General features: G+C 53.2%; 1 protein-coding gene across 10 annotated transcripts in view; it reads left to right on the top strand.

The window, feature by feature from the left end:
- The window catches only part of OTOF (otoferlin), a 76,795-nt gene that overhangs the window by 35,961 nt on the left and 23,504 nt on the right, over window positions 1-17,330 (top strand). For 6 of the 10 annotated variants that reach the window (XM_066995169.1, XM_066995167.1, XM_066995166.1 and 3 more), the window contains exons 6-16: window positions 6,041-6,114; window positions 7,983-8,109; window positions 8,385-8,439; window positions 10,066-10,197; window positions 10,557-10,619; window positions 11,268-11,352; window positions 12,653-12,812; window positions 13,882-14,068; window positions 14,605-14,791; window positions 15,512-15,735; window positions 16,977-17,085. In XM_066995169.1, coding sequence (XP_066851270.1) covers window positions 6,041-6,114; window positions 7,983-8,109; window positions 8,385-8,439; window positions 10,066-10,197; window positions 10,557-10,619; window positions 11,268-11,352; window positions 12,653-12,812; window positions 13,882-14,068; window positions 14,605-14,791; window positions 15,512-15,735; window positions 16,977-17,085 — 1,403 coding nt within the window. Of the gene's footprint in view, window positions 1-1,410; window positions 3,208-6,040; window positions 6,115-7,982; window positions 8,110-8,384; window positions 8,440-10,065; window positions 10,198-10,556; window positions 10,620-11,267; window positions 11,353-12,652; window positions 12,813-13,881; window positions 14,069-14,604; window positions 14,792-15,511; window positions 15,736-16,976; window positions 17,086-17,330 lie in introns of those variants that run through there. The other 4 variants (XM_066995173.1, XM_066995171.1, XM_066995170.1 and 1 more) reach the window with 2 other exon arrangements.

Here is a 17,330-nt window from a genome sequence, read left to right as displayed (position 1 = left end):
TTTCCTATCGCTCTCCCTTGGAACAGCTCCAGGGCAGGGCCACAAGTTCAGCTCTGCTAACGACAGTGCTTAAGAACAAGTTTCATGACGACATAAAGTGGGAATTCCCTGGTGATGCCATCCCGGGAAATCCGTGTCCTTCTCTGGCACCAAAATGCCAAACTGTGGCAGTCGGAGAAGCTTCGTTCTGCAACGAGGGTTGGAGCAGGAGAGGCAGGGGATGAAGGATGGGACAGCGAGAGAAATGCAGCGTCAGCTGCTCCACGGGGCACCGGAGGAGGGATCTCTGAGCCCCTCACGGAGCTCAGCACTTCTGCAGCCCCCGCGTCCACCCAGGTTAATGGGATCAGCCACCCGAGGACGCTGATCCCCATCCAGAGATGGGGGCAGGGGAACCCCAGGGGCACCCCAGGGCGCTTTGGATGGGCTCTGGCTGTGGCAGGGAAAGGTCCTGCAGGGATGAGTCCCTTGGGGAGATGCAGCAGCTCATCCCCATGGCCTGTGCGTGCAGAGACAGCCGAACCAGTCCCGCAGCACTGGAACCAGTTTGGTGCGGGCTGGGCTGCAGGGATTATTGGGGTCCCTCTCATTTATTTATATTTATATTTTTTTATATTTTTTTATATATATGCTTATATATATAGCTTATATTTATATGATATATACATTATATTTATATTTATATTTATATTTATATTTATATTTATATTTATATTTATATTTATATTTATATTTATATTTATATTTATATTTATATTTATATTTATATTTATATTTATATTTATATTTATATTTATATTTATATTTTTATTTTTATTTTGGGCCATGTGATTTGCTGGTGATTTTATTTTCATTTAGTTGATTTTCTGCTGAAGTTCAGTGTCCCCCCTCGCTGTTTCTATCTGTCTCCGTAACGCAGAAAACGCAAGCAGCCCCTTTTTTTTTTTTTTTTTTTTTTTTTTGAGGAAGCTGAGGTCCAAGAGCTGAGGCTTTAAGAAAGCCAAAGCCAAGAGCCCAGCGAGGTGGGGCTGGGAGCTGGCACAGCCAGGGGATGAGCCCCCAAGCCGGGGTGAGGTGGTGACAAGCCACAGCTTTTCAGGGAGCTTGGACCACATGCATGAACCACAGAGGAAAGCCTGGCGTGATTTAAATCCCTCTCCGCCCCGGGCAGATTTACAATGTAGATGGCGCAGCTGAGCGGCTGCCATCGGTGTTTGCTTTTCTGGGTGGATTTCCTTGGCTGCTCCCCAGCTCCAGGCTGACCCCTGCCCGTGCTGGGCTGAGCAGAAGAGCCCTGCTCCCCCTGCACCTAATGTCTGGGGTCAGCCTGGCTGAGAAAAGGTGCCCGTGGCCACAGCTGGGGATGGGGTACCCGGGAGCGCCCCTGAGGAGCAGGAGAGCTGCAGGAGGGCTGCTTTAGGGGGCTGGCTGGAGCTCCTGAAACGCACTGAAACTCATTTGCCTTTTTTTTTTTCCCCTGACACCCGGCCACCGGCTCCAGCAAAGGCAGAGAGAAGACGAAGGAGCACAAGTAGGTTTGCTCTCCCCGCTCCTTCTCCTCCTCCTTGTTTCCAGCTGTCCTAGCTCACCTTGGGGCTGGCCCGGTGCCTGCTGTGCTCCCCCCTTCTCTAAATCTGAGCCTCTCGGGTCCCGAGGAGCTCGGGTCTCTTGGATGCTTGGATGTTTGGGGCAGGAGAGGGGTTTGGCACAGGGCTGAGCACACAGGACTTGGCACCAGCTTTACAGCTCCGGTGCCCGTGGGTCAGGCTGCCACAGCATCCACGTGGACGTGTTTCTTCACCTCTTGACTTGCTTTTATCCCGGTTGCTTGTGCTGGTACCAGACCAGGCTGTGCCTGAGCAGCACCCCCCAGCCCCCTGACACAGATCTGCTGGCGCTTAAGCTCGAGTCTCCTGCGAGTACAGGCTAATATCTGCTGCCCGGGGGACAACCCCTGCCCCACCAGGGCACTTCCCCACCAGTGTGGTTTCCTCCGGCTCATACTCACTGCACTGCTGCTTAAAGACCGGTTTATGGCAGGATTTTGCTGTGTTGGTCAGGCATGAACAGAACAGGCACTCGTGTAAAGACAGGAGACGGGGAGGAGGTGGGGAAAGGAGAGAAACGTCCTGAAGGCAGACACGAGAAGAGGTGGGAAGAAAACTCCCTGCCCTGAACAGCCCAGCCCTTGCTGGCCTTCCTCCCACACTGGTTGGAAGGGGGAGAAGAGGGCTAGGGTTGGGCTTGGGGCTGGGGTTGGGGTCTTCCCTGCACATTTTTAAAGCTGTCTGGAGGACGGTGTGGCCCTGGGGTCTGTCCTTGGCACACGTGGAGGCAGCACCCACCTTACGGACAGAATTCCTGCGGAGAAACGAGCCGTGACAGCCCCGCTCTCCTTCCCTGCTCTCAACTCCCCAGTAAAAAGCAATGATTAGAGCGTCCTTTCTTCCCCTGAATAATTAACCAGTAACCCGCCACCAGATCTTTAACCAGAAGCTGCCCAGGAGAGGGGCTGCTTCCAGCTCCCTGCACGTGCTGCAGGTCCGCCTGCCCCTGCTGTGGGGCTGCGCTCTCCTGGGAGCTGCAGGCAAAACGTGGATGTGCCTTCCTCCATCGGCCGAAGACGATTAATCTGCTCAGTCCCATGTCAGGCACCAGAAAATCCCAGGGAAGAGCACTGGGGGAGGCTGGGTGGATGCTCTGGTGTCTAATATGGGGCTAAGCTTGCTTGGAGGCACCAAACCAGGTTGCAACGGGCCAGCAGCTGGCACGGTTTTGGAGGGAGCGGGCGGGCAGGCTGGCGGCATCCCGGTGCTGCAGGAGGCTAAGCTCAGGCTGCGGCAGAGGGGGTTGTGGCACAGCTTGTGTCAGCATCTCAGGTTCACGGGTCCTCATGCAATATTCATGCGGGGACGGTGTCAGCTCTCCGCCGGCTCCCACCCGGCTGCTGCCGCCTGCCTCCACGTTTTAGCCCAGCAGGAGCAACGGAGGGGCTGGCACGGCCTTTCCTTAACGCTGCCAAAAAACCCCCGCTGTGCCCAGAGAGGAGGCTTTTGGCCAGGGTCCCCGTCCCTGCTTGACCCTGACCTGCTCGTGGGGCACGAGGACATGGCCATCCTGCCATAGATGTTGGCGGCTCTCCCGTCTCGGCGGAGCTCTTCCAGTGTCTCCTGGAGGAAGCCAGCTCCTGGCGGCCGGCGGGTGAAGGTAGTACCCCCGTGGGACGGGGAGGGGATGGGGGCAGCGATTGGGACCTGTCGGTGCTCATCTGGCTTGGAGAGGGTGACACAGGGGGCTTGGGAAGGGGCTGGAGCTTCTGGGGGGGGTTACCTGGGTGTCTGCCCCCAAAGCACCTGGGATGGCTTCCTCCTGGTCCTTTGCTTGCTTCTTCCCTTGTCCTTGATATTTGCCACGCACGCTGCCAAAATCCACCCAAATCCACTCCCTTGTGCTTTTTTTTGGTTTTCCTCGGTGGCTGTTTCCTAAATACTCGTCCCCCTAGGGCTGCAGTGCCCGGGGGAACACCAGGAGGGGCAGGGCGAGGGAAGAACTGGGGCTGAGCCGAGCATGGGGACGTGGCTGGGTACCCTCTGAACTCTGCTCTGGAGCTTATGCTCATCTTACGGGTGGGCTGGAGGCTCTCAGGATATGTATTTCCCATTTCTGGGGCCTCTTCATGGAATCCTAGAATGGGTTGGAAGAGACCTTAAAGACCACCCAGTTCCACCCCCCTGCCATGGGCAGGGACACCTCCCACCAGACCAGGTTGCCCAAAGCCCCTTCCCACATGGCCTTGAACACCTCCAGGGCCACCAACCTGCCCTAGTCCCATCCCCAAATCATGTCCCCTGGTGCCACATCCACACGCCTTGTTCCACATGGCCCCAAGCCAGCCCCATCGTTCCCCTGAGGGGGCCATCAGACGCTGTGCTCGCCAGGACCCTATAAACCCTTGGTGACCCTGGAAGGAGCTCGATATTTCGGTGGGGCAGCAGCACTGCCAGTGTCTTCTCTGCAGGTTCCTTCTGGATCCATCACCAGCTGCTTTTCTGCTTTGTTTTACTTCCCAAGGAAAAAGGCAAAGCCTGGCGCAGGCTGCCCCGAGGAGCTGTGGGTGCCCCATCCCTGGTAGTGCCCGAGGCCAGGCTGGATGGGGCTGGGGGCAGCCTGGGCTGGTGGAAGGTGTCCCTGCCCATGGCAGGGGGTGGCACCAGGGGGGCTTTAAGGTCCCTGCCAGCCCAAACCATTCCACAATTCTGGAAGTAAATTCCCAGGACAGATACAGTGATTTTATCACCAACCATCTGCAAGCAAATTGCCTGCACGGCAGCTTGGGGGCTGGTGAGATTTTCTTCCCCATTTTTTAAGATATGTCTTGAAAAGAAGGGAACATAACCAACACCAGAGGTGTGCAGCTTGCCGAGGGGCCGTTTGTCTGCTAGAAGGAAACTTGGCAGTGGAGAGCGGTCTCGGAGCAGAGTTTTACAGCCTGAGCTCCTGCATTTGCTCATAAAAGAGGGAGTTTGCAAAGGGTTTAACAGTGCTGCTGCCCCCGCAGCTGCTCTGGGAACGTAGATCCCATTCCTCACCCATCCTCTGGCTGCCCAGCGAGGGGCTGCCCCTGTCTTTGGGTCCTGCAGGCAAATCACAGCCACCAGAGTGCCCTGAGACCTTGAGCACTGCTTCATCCCAGCCAAAGTCCAAGCATCTCTCCAGCAACTCACTCTTTAATTTAGAAGGGAGTTATCGCACGGTGTGATTGTGCTTCTGCCGGTTCCAGTTCTGCAGATGCTGTGGCTACTTTGGGGATTTTCAGCTGATTCTTGAGGCTAAAAATCCACATTACATCCAGTCTTGTGCAACTCTGAAGCTCCCAAGTCTTTGCAACAGCAGCACGGCCTTGCATCCAAGTAACAGTGAACGGTCTCGCAAAAATGTCTGCAAATCTGTTGTTGCCTTCAGCAATCTCTGACCTTTGGTTAAATCTCTATTTTAGAGCAGTCTGGCCAGTGTTGTGATAATCCTGTCGCATGCCGAGTGCTGCATTTTAAGGGCATTTTCTATCACCCTGCAGTACTGTGCTGTACGCAGGTTAGAGTATTTGGTGCTCTACCAGAGCAAGCCAGGGACTAGAAATTAAGTTCATTTAAATGGTCCCAGTCCGTGAGGCTGTGGTGAGCTGAGAAAACACCCCAGGATGCACCCATTTAAAAAGCTACTCGAAAGTCTGCTTGTTTCCTTCTGAACTGGGAGAGCTGTAAATGGATGTTAACAATAAGGTGAATTTTGAGCTCCGGAAGCCAAATATTTTATCTCAGACTCCTGAGATGCTTCTGTTGAAATGGGGAAGTAACATAAGGTCCGGATGCCTGAAGCACTTGTGGTAGCATCCCACCACAGCATTTGGAGCTAGGGGAAGTTTTTCTTCTGACGCTTGGCTTAAAGTGATTAACATTTTTGGAAAGCAACTGGCAGGCAAGTTGCAAACCTTTGCCAATCCAGCCCAAACCCTCCCGAGCGAATTTGACCCCAGCCCAGAGAGCAGGCGGGGAGCTCAGCCCTGGCCCCCCGGCTTTGCTGCATACCTAGCCAAAGACGTTACTGATTTTTCACACCAAGGTGGTTAGAATCGGTTATTTTTAGTGAACAATTTTTTTAGGTAATTGCCCTAGGGAGCAATCGCACAGGGGTTAGGAGAGGAAGGGAGCAGCGGGGGCAAGCAGAGAGCGGGGGCATGGGGCAGGTGGAAGAGTTTGCTGGTGCTGTTGCTGTGCTCCAGCCTCGTGCTTTATCTCAGTGTGGGGCATTTCTGAGAAAATGTGAGACCCAAGACTCAGAGGCAGTGCATTTATGGGGACTCTGGCGTGCCGGCCCTCGTTTGCAGCTGTCCGTGTCTGCTCTGTCAGCTGACATTCCTCTCTTGATTTGACCTGTGGAAAGCTCCTACTGCTCTCACATCCAAATCCCAAACAATGGCACTGAAAACACAGGATTCAATGTGTTTTTTTTTGTTGTTGTTGTTGTTTTTTTTCCCTTTCAGAGCCGGGAAAGGAGTATTTTCAGCCATGAAGCTCGGCAAGGCGCGTCCCACAAAGGATGACCATCGGAAGCAAGGTAGGTGCCGGGAGGAGGGTGTTCCCTGCTGTGCTGCTTTTCCACCATCTCCCACGCCCCAGGAAAGCACCTGAGAGACCCCCACGAGGGGCTAACGTTGGGCACAGCCCGTCTGTAACTCAGGGATGGGTCAGGGAGTGCTTGGTGCAGAGAGAAGAGCTGGAGGGAAGGTCTCCGTGGGGAAATGGGGAGTGGGACCTGATGGAGAGCGTTCCCCAACGAACCCTTTGCCAGACAGCAATGTGCAACGGTGGTGAAAAGCCTGGAGGTCATGCAGGCAGCCTCCAGCTTCTTTTTAGGGATAATTCACAGATGTGACGATGCCAAGCACAGTTTTGCCCTTGCACCTTGGTGCTTGCACAGGCATCAGCAGAGCAAAGGACGGGCTCAGCTGCTGCGGGGCCGCCTGAAATCGGACGCCTTCCTGGAGACGCACGAGGGGCAGCGATCGGAAATTCATTGCTGTTTCCATCCAGATCGAATATTGAGTTTCAATGGCAAAGAGTTGGGGCAGTGCGTTCTTGTGGGGAAGGAGGAAATGTTGCATTAGACGCTGGTTCTGGCGACCTCCCCGCACCTGGTGGCAGCTGGTACACGGCAATAACTTCTTCCCCAGCTATCCACGTGCCCCTGGCTTTTGCACGCTTTGCAGGGGCTCTGCTCACTTCACACCACCTCTGTCAGACCCCTGGTCCTGCCAGCTGGTGTTGGGATGGGGTGGCTGCCTTCCCTCCTTTGGTTATACGGCAACATGCGCTGGGTTTCCTGCTGTCAGACCACACTGCAGTGCTAAACGAACAACACGTCAGTTTTGTGATTCACAGAGTCACGGAACCACAGAATCATGGAATCATAGATTTATAGAACCACGGAGCTGTTTGGGTTGGAAGGGACCTTAAAGATCACCTAATTCCAGCCCCCTGCCATGGCAGGGACACCTCCCACCAGCCCAGGCTGCCCCCAGCCCCATCCAGCCTGGCCTTGGGCACTGCCAGGGATGGGGCACCCACAGGGCAACCTGTTCCCAGTGCCTCACCACCCTCTAACCGAAGAATTTCCTCCTAACACCTCATCTAAATCTCCCCTCTTTTATTTTAAAACCATTCCCCTTGCTCCTGGAGCAAGCTGGGGGCCTGCCTAGGTTGGTAGAGACAGGAAACCTGTCCCCCAGGAGCAGCGCCCGTGCTGCGAGAGCAGGTTTGGTGCTACCCCATGGTGCCACCAAGCCAAGCTGTGTTCCATCACCTACACCGGGATGTCTGACTCAAAGGACAGGGACTGTCCCTGCTTTGCTCGTTGCCTCTGAAACTGCTCGTTTCTTGCCCAGAGCAAAGGCAGGAGGGCAGGCGCTGCATGCACATGACCCCCACACAAGGAAGCTCAGCATCTCAGCAACTTCTTTCAACAGAAATGCAGACCTCTGGGTCTGCAATTGCCAGTTGGCTTTGGGGGCTTGACCCACCTGGGACGTGACCCCTTTCTCCTGTTTTTCCAGACCCAACCACCCCTGAGCTGGAGAGCTGGTTGCCTTTGCAGCTGCTCTCCTGGTAGCTCGCTCTGCAGCTTGCTCCAGTGTTGTTTTACCCCTTGAAGTCTGGGCTGTTTCTCATTTCTCAGTTTTCCAAAGCTTCCTGCTGTCACAAAGCCGTATACAGCACGTTCCCCGGGTGGAATAATATGTCACATGAGGCAAACCTCCTTTTAATCCTTTTTGGACCGGGCTGCCTGTGAGCTGACCTGGCGCCCATTGTTCTTTGTGTTATCGGGTGAGGTCGATAGGACGTATTGGTTACCTTTCTCTGCACCTTTAATTATTCACTGAGTGGAAACAACAAGAGACATTCTTTTGTCTCCGTGTGCCTATGCAGATGAACCCGCTGTTCTGGAGGCAGAAGACCTGGACCGAAAAGCCATGAGGCTCGGAGGGGGGCTGGACCCGGACACGATCTCCTTGGCCTCCGTCACGGCTGTAACCACCAATGTCTCGAATAAAAGGTGAGGGCCAGACGTGAGCTTGTGCAAGCAGGGGGGGCACGCTGGCACACGGGGGTAAGGGAAAAATCATGTCATCCTGTGCAAGCAGTGCTTTTTGGAAACGTCTCACCCACTGCATAGAGCACGAATGTGCCGTGGTGGCTTGCAACCCTGGGGTTTGTGTTCCTCACATTCAAGGGGATTCCCTGCAGATTGCAGGGCTGCCCATGCTCTGTCCCAGCTGGCAGCAAGTCCATCTGTTGGTTGACTGACGGTTCCCTCTGCCCCCCCCAAAGGTCCAAGCCCGACATCAAAATGGAACCGAGTGCCGGGAGGCCGATGGATTACCAGGTAGGCGACAGCGCTGCGTCCGCAGCTCTCAGAGGGGAGGATGCTCGGCTGGATGCTTTTAGGAGAGGAGGAGGCAGACTGAGAGCTTTTATTTCGAACCTTCTTGGACCATGAATGTCAGCAGAGTCGCTGCCTGGGGAGCAGGAGCTCCTCATCCCAGCATGTGTCCCCCACTTCCCGCGGGACAGCTCAGGGGCCAGGAGGAAGGACCAGTGTGGCTTCCCATGAGCTGGAGTTTCAATAGCAGAGCAACACGTTCTGCATTAAGTCACTTGCTGGTGTGGCTCCCCATCCTGAATCCGATCGCCCAATCTGAAGCTCAGAAAGCCCAGATTAATCTGTAATAGCAGCAGGCCACCTCCAAGGCATTTCTCTTACTTCCCAAGACCTTTCAGTCTGCCAGTTCATACTGAAGACTGGAGAGCCTGGCAGTTAGCAGCCAGAAAATCGCTGTATTTCCTCGGGTAGGTTGGGACATGGCTGCTGCTCTCTTCTTCAGCAGTGCTCCATTCCTGCCACTTTAATCCAGCACTAAAAGAACACACATTTGGTTTCCCAAGGCTCATATGAGCCATATTACTCCCATTTTTTTTACCAGTTGGTGTCGGCGTGATTCATAAATTGGTTTCTCTCCTCATTTTCACCGAGGCGCGCTGATTCGGCAGCAATTTCGCTTTATGTCCTCGCCTCTCGGCACAGCAACACCTTCCTGGGGACATCTCGGAATGACAGAAACAATGATTTTTGTTAGAGATTTATTGCAGGGCATTGCCAGATCCACTTGTGCATCCCAGATGAGACCAAACAGGAGAAGCAGTTAGAGCAGTACGTATGTGGAGGAGGTTTAATTAGACACATAATGAACCTAGACCGAACAGTGAGGCTTGCGGGCAGTGGGTGTGCTCGGTTCAGGAGTGGTGCAACCAGAACATAAAGAGGAGGGGGAAGGAATTGCAGCCAAGAGACAGAAGGGACACAAGTTCTGGTTATTTCACCCCTGCAAGCAAGAGGATCGCAGGACAGTGTCTGTGGGGGATGGCTCATTTCTGGAGTATGACGGGTTTGTGGGATGCTTTTACACCTCAGCTCCATTGTGCTGGGTTGGTTTGTGCACCGATTTTAAGGACTGGTGGGAGATGTGGAGGTAGGGAGCCGTCTTGGGCAGAGTGACCATGACATGGTAGAGCTCTCTATTCTGTCCTATGACAAACGCCAGGCAGCCTTGCCCTCTTCCTCAGGGGGCTCCGTTACCCTTTCTCAGCTGCCTTGCAGGAGCACTGCACCCTTTGCATTTTCTAGCAGAAGCACCTTAAGCCAGCTGGGGTGTCACCAACCAAGCCTCTCCTCCCAAAATCCCCTGGACTTTACGCCTTGTGGGAAGCAAACCCATGCTCCGTGCTCTGGGGAGGAAGGATCAGGGATGCCCTGGGTCTCCTGCTCTCACCACCTCACAGCTCTCAGGCTTGTCCGAGCAGCTGGGTGTCCTTGGTGTGACAAGGAAACCCCAAAGCTGCCAACACTGTGATGAAAACGCTTCAAAACCAAAAGCCAGGTGGAGATGGGAGTCAAGGAGCGGCATCTGATGCTGCCCTCGCGAGGGGAAGGCCCACGAATCCCTCCCCGCAGGTCAGCGTCACCATCATCGAGGCCCGGCAGCTGGTTGGGCTCAACATGGACCCCGTGGTCTGCGTGGAGGTCGGAGAGGAAAAGAAATACACGTCCATGAAGGAATCGACCAACTGCCCTTATTACAATGAGGTGGGTCTGTCCCCCAGCGATGCTCACAGACCCCCTGTTTCTACATAGTCAATTAAATGGGATTTATTTTCACCCGGGGTTTCTTTCTTCTGTCAGTTCTTGTCAGAATAAGATGAAATCTCAAACCACAGAGAAAAAGAAAGGGAGCCTTTGCCCTCTGGCATTTTACAAAGTGGTACAAAGCGATCTGTGCTGACCTCTTCTCGGTTTTTCCAAGCAGTCGGTTCTTCCTCCTGGTTGCTCGGACCGCAGATGCTGCCAGGGGCTGGGGTTGTCCTGGCGGAGTGGGCACCATAATGCTGTCTTTCATCCCCAAAGGAGCTGCTCTCCTGCCCTCACGCCTGCCCTTTCCCTTTCAGTACTTCGTCTTCGATTTCCACGTCCCCCCAGACGTCATGTTCGACAAGATCATCAAGCTGTCTGTGAGTGAGCGCAGTCGTGTTGTCCTTTTTACCAGGCTTTAAAGAAAACGACACAATTTTGCTCATGCACTGGGAATGGATGTAAAGTCCCCGACAGGAGCCGAGGTGTTCGGCCCTACAAACCTCACCTTGTTTGCTGAGCCCTGGTCCCTCTCTGCCACTGGTCTTCAATTGCTGGGGCCACACAGCTCCGCTGCCGTGTCCGCCGTGCCCTCCGTGGCTGACTGTGGGTGTTTTGACTCACCAGCTAGGAGCCCCCACATCCATCCCATGCACAGACCAGCTGTACAATGTCGCCCACAAAGGGAATTAGGGCACCAATTTTGATCATCCTAAAGACCTTTCATGTAAATGTCCTGGTGCCCTGGTGTCCTGGTGTCCTGTTGCCATAGTGGCTAGAACACTGCACCTTGTTGCAAAAATGAATTTATTTGCATTGCTTCTGTTCAATCCAATTAATACAGGCTTGCAAGGCTGCTAAGCAAGAGCTGCCAACCCATCTCTGCCTCTTAGAGTCCTAGTACAGACTAAGGTCCTGCACCGAGCAAGGAAAATGCATCAGCTCCCTTCCTGCCTGACACTGAACACCTCTGGAAAGAGCCGGGGCATAGGCAAACCTCTGACTTGATTTCCCCTCTCTATTTCCAGGTGATCCACTCAAAAAACCTCTTGCGCAGTGGGACTTTGGTAGGCTCCTTCAAGATGGATGTTGGAACCGTTTATACCCAGCCAGGTACGTAGCCACGGTGTGCGACTGCCGTGCGTGCCTACCTGCACCCCTGAATAAACGCCTTTGCAAGGCAGCCAGGCAGGCACTGCTCCCTTGGGTGATGCCAATCTCACTTAATTAGTGTCCTAGACATAAGCAAGTCAGCTGGGCTCCCTCTGCAGCCGAGAAAGAGCACTTGGCACCCCCAGAGAAAGTGGCATATCCTACCCGGAATAAGGTGGCACCGCTGCATGTGCCAGCTCTCTGCTGACCCACTGCAGAAGCCCAGGGTAGCTTTGCAAGCACGGCATTGACCTTTCAAATAGCCCAAAGTCCTGGGATGAGGTCCTGGGATCTTGCCCTCTGTGTGTCACATTTAAACCAAGAAAGGGAGATGCTCAGTGTGCGATGAAAAAGAGAAAGAGGTTGATTAGCGCTGCTGCTGTGTTGCTGGCTGATGATAAAGCCCGCAGTGACTTAGTGCAGATGGGCCTAACGAGCGCTCCTGAAATCTGCTGCGCAATTATGGGCCTCGTTTATAGCACATCTGTTTCAGGGAAGCCTGTTTTATAGAACTATAAATGAGAAGTGAATGCTTTTGGCATTCTGTCCTTAAGCGCGGGCAGTGAGAGCAGGCGCGGATGGGATTAGTTTAGGGAATTGTGTAAAAGAGGTCCAGAGGGGTCCCTGGAAAGCTCATTCAGTCCATGCCTCGCTCCCTGCCAGTTTCTCCAGGACACTTCTGCCTGAAAAGCCCAGTCCCTGAATCAGGGAGTCGTGCTGGTCCTGCCTGGGGGACTGACAAAGCAAACACACACCCAGGGGACCTATGAAATGCCTGCTCTCTGCAGCAGAGCATTGCCCCTCTGAGGGCCCGGTGCTTGCAGCATGCCAGAGCCGAACACATCAACTTCCCTTTGGAAAAGATAGCTCCAAGATCACTGCATTTTTTTTCCTTGTTCCCATGTCATGCCTATTGCAGCAGTCTGCCTCTGTAAATAAGCCTGAGAGCTCAGGTGTAAATGGAGCCTCCAGTGCCTGCGCTTCAGGGGTGCTCAGCAAATGGTGCTGGGGGGACAGAGGGAGCATCTGGTCAGGTTCCCTGCTCCACATGAGGATGAAATCTGTCTCACACCATCCAGAAGGCACGTTAGGCCTTAAAGACTTCCAGTGGTCGAGGCTACATCCCGCTACAGACAGTTTATCCCGTTGTTTCTCTGTCTTTAACATGAGACAGATCTTTTAATGATTTTTTTGGGAGGTTCTGTCCGAATTCCTGCTGTGCTCCGTTCCGACAGTGACTGTCTTGTCCCCTGGCTTCCAGAGCACCAGTTCTACCACAAGTGGGCCATCCTGTCCGACCCCGAGGATCTCACCGCCGGGCTGAAAGGTTACCTGAAGTGTGACATCGCCGTCGTAGGGAAGGGTGACAACATCAAGACTCCACACAAAGCCAACGAGACAGACGAGGATGATATCGAAGGGTAAGGATTTGCAGAGCCAGCTTCACACATCCGTTCTCGGGATTCATGCCTCTTTACCTTGGGTTGTACGATGCAGAGAGCAGCCTTCCCAGATCACCCTTCTTATGCCCATGCTTATCTTGTGCAATGAAACCAGAGGGACCGAATAAGTTGATTTTTCAGAGAGAAAACAGGACCCTGTGACCCTGCAGACCCCCTAAAATGCTGTGGAAGGAAAAGAAAAACAAAAAACAAAATTAAAACAAACAAACAAACAAAACAAACAACAACAACCAACCAAACAAACAAAAACCAGGAGAGTTTAAAACATAGTTCTAGCCTCAAATGTCTCAGGCTAATTAAATATCTCCATGTGCATCCACAGGATTTAAAATCCACTTCTCAGCCTCTCACCACATGGTCAGAAACCCAGACTAGGAGCAAAATGCCTGTGTAGCTTTCTTGTCTTGCTGGGATCCGGGGCTGGAGGCACCACCTGAGCTGTTATAGGTCATAGTTCTGTGCTATATTTATGATATTTTGTCACTTTTTCTTGGACGGCTCCATTTCTTGGACAGGTCCAGCAATTCCTCTAGAAATTATTTTGTTCACATCATCCCCCACGGCTCTCATTTCTTCTCCCAGAAAAGGAAAAAATCTGCCAATAAAAGGCATGTGGTGGAGTTCAGGTCTCACCCCCAAATGATCATCCCTCCTACCATGAAAAAGGAAAGGCTCTTCTAACATCCCTTTAATAGGGCCTGCTTTATCTAAATTAGGCCAAGTTTAATTGTTCCCTAGACTCCACTGACTATAATGATTACACCCCTTAGGTGGGACACAGATTGTCCCAGGGGCACCTCAAGGGACTCCTTTAAGATTTTGCTCACAAAACCATCCCTCCCCATCCCAAAACAGGAGGACGGGTGGAGGCAGGACAGCAATAAAATGCAGAGCTGCAGAAACGGTCCTCTTTCCACCTCCCCGAGCTGGTGCTCAGAAAGTGGGGCAGCTTCTCGTCCTTCATTAGCCTCTCCTGCCCAACCTGGCCACCCAAGGGCTGTGCCCAGCCCAATTTGTGCCGTTGCAGGAACCTCCTCCTCCCAGACGGGGTTCCTCCGGAGAGGCAGTGGGCTCGTTTCTACATCAAGATCTATCGAGCAGAGGGCCTGCCCCGTATGAACACCAGCATCATGGCCAACGTGAAGAAGGCTCTCATTGGCGAGAACAAGGACTTGGTAGACCCCTACGTGCAGGTGGTCTTCGCGGGGCAGAAGGTGAGGGAGCTGCATGCAGTACTGGGGGGTGACGTGAGCAGGAGCAGTCTTGGCACAAGGACACCAGGGGAGGGTTAGGTTGGATATTAGGAAAAACTTCTTTATCAAAAGGGTTGTTAGGCATTGGAATGGGCTGCCCAGGGAAGTGGTTGAGTCACCATCCCTGGAGGTCTTTAAAAGATGTTTAGATGTAGAGCTCAGTGATACGGTTTAGTGGAGCACTTGTTAGTGTTAGGTCAGAGGTTGGACCAGGTGATCTTGGAGGTCTCTTCCAACCTAAATGATTCTGTGATTCTATGACACGGAGGCATGGAAAAGCCACCGTGTTTGCTGCGTACGACGTTCCCCTCTCTTGTGCAGACTAGGATGGGGTGGCAGCAGCCCCAGTAGAGGAGAAGAGCCTGTTACAGGGGGAGCCACACGGCAAAATGTGGGTTTTGGCGGTCGCTAGCAAGGAGGAATTCAGGTTGTGAGGGGTGGCTTTGAGCTCAGACCACCCAAGAGATGTCAAACACCTTTCTTGTCCTGCTTGGCAGGGGAAGACGTCAGTGCAAAAAAGCAGCTACGAGCCTCTCTGGAATGAGCAGATAATCTTCACAGAAATGTTCCCCCCCTTGTGCAAGCGGATAAAGGTCCAGATTCGAGACTCAGACAAAGTTAATGACGTGGCCATTGGTACCCATTTCATTGACCTGCGGAAGATCTCTAATGAAGGAGACAAAGGTAATGCTACAGTGGGGTGCAGATGGCGAGATATCGCTTTGGCAGAGGTGCAGCACAATAGCTCAGGCTCTGTTTCCACCCCTGGAGGTAGCTGCTTCGTGGTGCCCTGCTGGAGGGACCTTAGCTCGCTGCAGCGGCCTTCCGAGGCCACTGGACACACACTTTTTGAGAACCAAGCCCCATCACAAGCCCCCAGTCCAACACTTGAAGGCAAAGATGCCCAGGAACAGCTGGCCCTTCCAAAAAATGTGTTTCCAAGAAGGGGTGAATATCTCACAGGCTGCCACTTCCACACACCCAGGAACACACCAGCACACGTGGGCAGGAGCAATGCAAAAACAAAGATGGGTTTTGAAAAAGGACTGAGGGGTGAGTCCTCTTTTTCTTGACTCTCCCATTGTGTGACTTGTCCCATGGGAGACTCGCTCCTGTTTTTGGGCTGGCGCACTGCATGGAGCCCATCACTGCCTTCACTGCAAAACTGTCTCCACGTGCAGTTGCAAGAAGGCATTTCCATGCACACACATCACTAGATGATCTTATAGGTCCTTTCCAACCTTGTGTTTCTATGATTCTATGATTCTACGTGCATATTTAAGTCCACATCACTGCACACACACCAGGAAAGTGATGCCAACCCATGAGCATGTTTGCACCCTGAGACACAGACGTGCCCTCCTTGCACACCCCCACCCTACGTGCACGTCTGGTCTGCTGCAGGTTACCTGCCCACCTTCGGCCCCGCGTGGGTGAACATGTACGGCTCCACTCGCAACTACACCCTGATGGACGAGCACCAGGAGCTGAACGAGGGCCTGGGCGAGGGCGTCTCCTTCCGGGCCAGGCTTCTGATGAGCCTTGCTGTGGAGATCTTGGACACCAGCAACCCGGAGATCAACAGCTCCACTGAGGTGCAAGTCGAGCAGGCCACATCAGTTGCTGATGTAAGTCTCCCCTAACTGTGCAGAGCTGAAGAGTGAAGAGTTATCTCAGTTATCTCAGTTAGTTATCTCTGTTATCACAAACTGAGGATCTCATTTAGCGTTGCCCTAAATGTTCTGGATCGCCCAGCATAATGAAAGCAAGTCCTGCAAGGATTTCAGGTTTTATGATCATTCAGATGATGGGAGTTAGAGACAATGAGAGTCATCTCCTAATGCCAGTGTTCTCACTCCCATCTTTGAAGGCGGGGTTAAAACAGAAGCCAAGAGCAACTTTTTAGTTGGGCAGATAATGATAGGACAAGTGGGAGTGGTTTTAAACTACAAGAGGGGAGATTTAGATGAGATGTTAGGAGGAAATTCTTCCCTCAGAGGGCAGTGAGGCACTGGCACAGGCTGCCCAGAGAAGCTGTGGATGCCCCATCCCTGGAGGTGTTCAAGGCCAGGCTGGATGGGGCTTTGGGCAACCTGATCTCACGGGTGGCATCCCTGCCTATGGAAGGGGTTGGAAATGGATGGTCTTTGAGGTCCCTTCCAACCCAAACCATACTATTATATGATTCTATGAAATCTATTTCCTAACCATTTCTGGCAGGGTGAAACTGCTCAGAGAAATTAAACTGCTGCTTCCTGACAAAAGGAAGTCCCACGGCATTAGTCCTGATGTCTAAAGCCTGCAAGGCCTTTGCCCATGCCCTGTGTAAATGGGCACATCCAGGCTGGGATGCCCACACACGCCAATCCATGGAGCCAAGTGTGGGAAGTAGAAGTGGAGCAGTCGGATGGCAGTGCACATTTAGTGTATTTTGGAAATTAAGTGGTCTCAGCTCACCTCCGGGGGAAATTAAGCCACCTGGAAATAAAGCCGTTCCAGTTCTGAGAGACCATCCAGGTTCGATGCAGTTTGGTAATTTCACTTGGAGAACAAACTCGGGTTCATATTCCTGAGTGTCACTTAGACAGTCCCTCACAAACGAGGGATGGCTGATCTCAGTTTATCCACCACATTTAAACATTAGGCTCAAATCTTCAACTAAACTCTCTCTGCAGTGAGCCTGAGACCCCTCAAGTAGGTCAGGCTGAGGGGGACACCCCAGGGTCTCCTCGAGAACCCATAGGTGGTGGCACCTCACCTCCAGAGGGCCCCTGGGGTGCTGAGAGGTACCAGGTGATGCACCCCTCTGCCCAGCACGGGGTGTCCCTCGGGCTGGCCTGAACCCCGATCCCTGGGATTTCCCCTGCAGAACTGCACTGGGAAGATGGAGGAGTTCTTCCTCTTCGGAGCCTTCCTGGAAGCGACCATGATCGACAGGAAGATTGGTGACAAACCCATCAACTTCGAGGTCACGATAGGTTGGTTGGGTTTCGGCGAGGGTGGTTTCGGAGCATTTACAGGGGGGAATGCAGGATCCAGAGCCAAGAGCAGCTGTCCCCTTTTCCATGCTACCACGTGCCAGAGCACACGGACCAGGGATGATTGAGGGCCCTGGTAAAGCAGCCAGGGGGCAGGGATGGAGAGCAGGGGATGGAGATCTGCCATCAATTTGTGGCTTCTGGGCAGGGTTTTGGAGAGCTTAACTCTGCTGTCCCGCATGGGT

The sequence above is a fragment of the Anser cygnoides genome, chromosome 3 (assembly GCF_040182565.1).
Source record: "Anser cygnoides isolate HZ-2024a breed goose chromosome 3, Taihu_goose_T2T_genome, whole genome shotgun sequence".
NCBI lineage: Eukaryota > Metazoa > Chordata > Aves > Anseriformes > Anatidae > Anser > Anser cygnoides.
The sequence above is the reverse complement of the archived record's forward strand: the minus strand, read 5'-3'. Positions and strand labels throughout refer to the sequence as shown.